General features: G+C 33.7%; 1 protein-coding gene across 1 annotated transcript; it reads left to right on the top strand.

Annotated features, from left to right (window-relative positions):
* Window positions 1-237: 237 nt before the first annotated feature.
* Window positions 238-1,977, top strand: LOC127086179 (sugar transport protein 10). The gene is made up of 3 exons (XM_051026897.1): window positions 238-699; window positions 801-1,424; window positions 1,528-1,977. The coding sequence occupies exons 1-3, from the start codon at window positions 238-240 to the stop codon at window positions 1,975-1,977; spliced, it is 1,536 nt and encodes a 511-aa protein (XP_050882854.1).
* The last annotated feature ends 290 nt before the right edge of the window (window positions 1,978-2,267 follow it).

Raw genomic sequence — 2,267 nt, 5'->3', positions numbered from 1 at the left:
ATCTAGCGAAATAATGCTCATAACCTAACAATTTACAAGGATGCAAACGATCAAAAATACTAAACTGATACGTATTGTTGAAAAACGTTGTATGTTTGTTACAACTTCCTGTTATCATATTTAAAATTATTAACACTATAAAATAATCATAAATTTTAATATCTAATATATAGAGAAAGAAATTTAGCACAAGTCTTCATCATAGATATACCTAAATTTTAAGATACACAAATTCAAATGATGGCAGGTGGAGTTTTAGTTGCTTCAACAAATGGAAGGCAATATGATGGGAAGGTTACAATGTTTGTTTTGGTCACATGTTTGGTGGCGGCCATGGGAGGTCTACTTTTCGGTTATGATCTTGGTATTACAGGAGGAGTGACTTCCATGGAACCATTCTTGGTTAAATTCTTCCCTGGTGTTTACAAACAAATGAAAGATGAATCTGGACACGAGAGCCAATATTGCAAATTTGATAACGAACTACTTACTTTGTTCACATCTTCCTTGTATCTTGCAGCTTTGGTAGCTTCTTTATTTGCTTCCATAACTACAAGAATGTTAGGACGCAAAGCCTCAATGTTTGCAGGTGGCTTGTTTTTCCTTGTTGGTGCATTGCTAAATGGTTTTGCTGTAAACATTGAAATGCTTATAATTGGTCGCATATTACTTGGTTTTGGTGTAGGATATTGTAATCAGGTAAAAATCGGTATCATTTTTATGATTTTATGTTTTTATGTGTATAGGATCAAGAATATTGCAAATTTAATTGCCTATCATTTTTTGTTACTCGTAAACAGTCAGTTCCAGTGTATTTGTCTGAAATGGCTCCAGCAAAGATTAGAGGTGCGCTCAACATGGGCTTCCAAATGATGATCACTATTGGAATCCTAGGGGCAAACATTATCAACTATTTTACTTCAAATATTGAGAGTGGATGGAGAATTTCTTTGGGTATCGGAGCCGTCCCTGCAATTTTGTTATGTATAGGATCTTTTTTCTTAGGCGACACACCAAACTCTATGATTGAAAGGGGCCAAAGAGAAGGAGCTAAGAAAATGTTGCAAAAGATTCGTGGAATTGATAATGTTGATGAGGAGTTCCAAGATCTAATTGATGCTAGTGAGGAAGCCAAAAAGGTGGAACATCCATGGAAGAATATTACACAATTGAGATACAGACCTCAACTAACATTTTGCTCTCTCATTCCATTCTTCCAACAACTCACGGGCATCAATGTTATCATGTTCTATGCCCCCGTCCTTTTCAAAACTTTGGGCTTTGGAAACGATGCTTCCCTCATGTCCTCAGTAATTACCGGAGGTGTCAACGTTGTTGCTACGTTTGTTTCCATCTTCACTGTGGACAAGTTTGGAAGAAAGATTTTGTTTCTTGAAGGTGGTGTCCAAATGTTTATTTGTCAGGTGACAATTGCAACTTAACAAATAATTAATTCTTTATTTTACCATTAAAATTAATCCATTTTACAAACATAGCTAATATAAATGTGATCATTATTGATCGTAGATTGTTGTTGGAAGCATGATTGCTATCAAGTTTGGGGTTAGCGGTGAAGGATCGTTTACACATTCTGAAGCCAATCTTCTTTTGTTCTTTATATGTGCCTATGTTGCGGCATATGCATGGTCTTGGGGTCCATTGGGATGGTTAGTTCCTAGTGAAATATGCTCTCTTGAGGTTCGCTCTGCAGGTCAAGCTACCAATGTTGTTGTGAACATGTTGTTTACCTTTGTCATTGCTCAAGTTTTTCTTACTATGCTTTGTCACTTGAAGTTTGGACTTTTCTTCTTCTTTGCTGGCTTTGTGCTTATAATGACAATATTCATTGTCATGTTTTTTCCTGAGACAAATAATGTCCCAATTGAAGAAATGAACAAAGTGTGGAAGTCTCATTGGTTTTGGACAAAATTTGTTCCAGATGTTGTCGTTGATCATGACCATAAGGTCGTTGTTTGATATTAGAAAATGCCCGGACCTAGACCAATATGTGTATAATATAATAATCTTCAAAAAATATTTGTGTACATTTAAGAATAGTATTTAATATATTGTTGCTTTAATATAACGTGCTTATAATTTTTTAATAAAAGTGATTCTCCTTAATTTAATACTTTAAATGTAAATTGTTTATCCAATAAAAAAATATTTGTATAAAGTTAATTAAATTACTTTTGTAATTTTGTAATTAAGATGATAATTCATTACATTTTTTATGATGAAAATTCCTAATTATATAATCAATTAAG

Source organism: Lathyrus oleraceus, chromosome 5 (assembly GCF_024323335.1).
Source record: "Lathyrus oleraceus cultivar Zhongwan6 chromosome 5, CAAS_Psat_ZW6_1.0, whole genome shotgun sequence".
NCBI lineage: Eukaryota > Viridiplantae > Streptophyta > Magnoliopsida > Fabales > Fabaceae > Lathyrus > Lathyrus oleraceus.
Note: the sequence above shows the minus strand (reverse complement) of the source record. Positions and strands in the feature narration are given on the sequence as shown.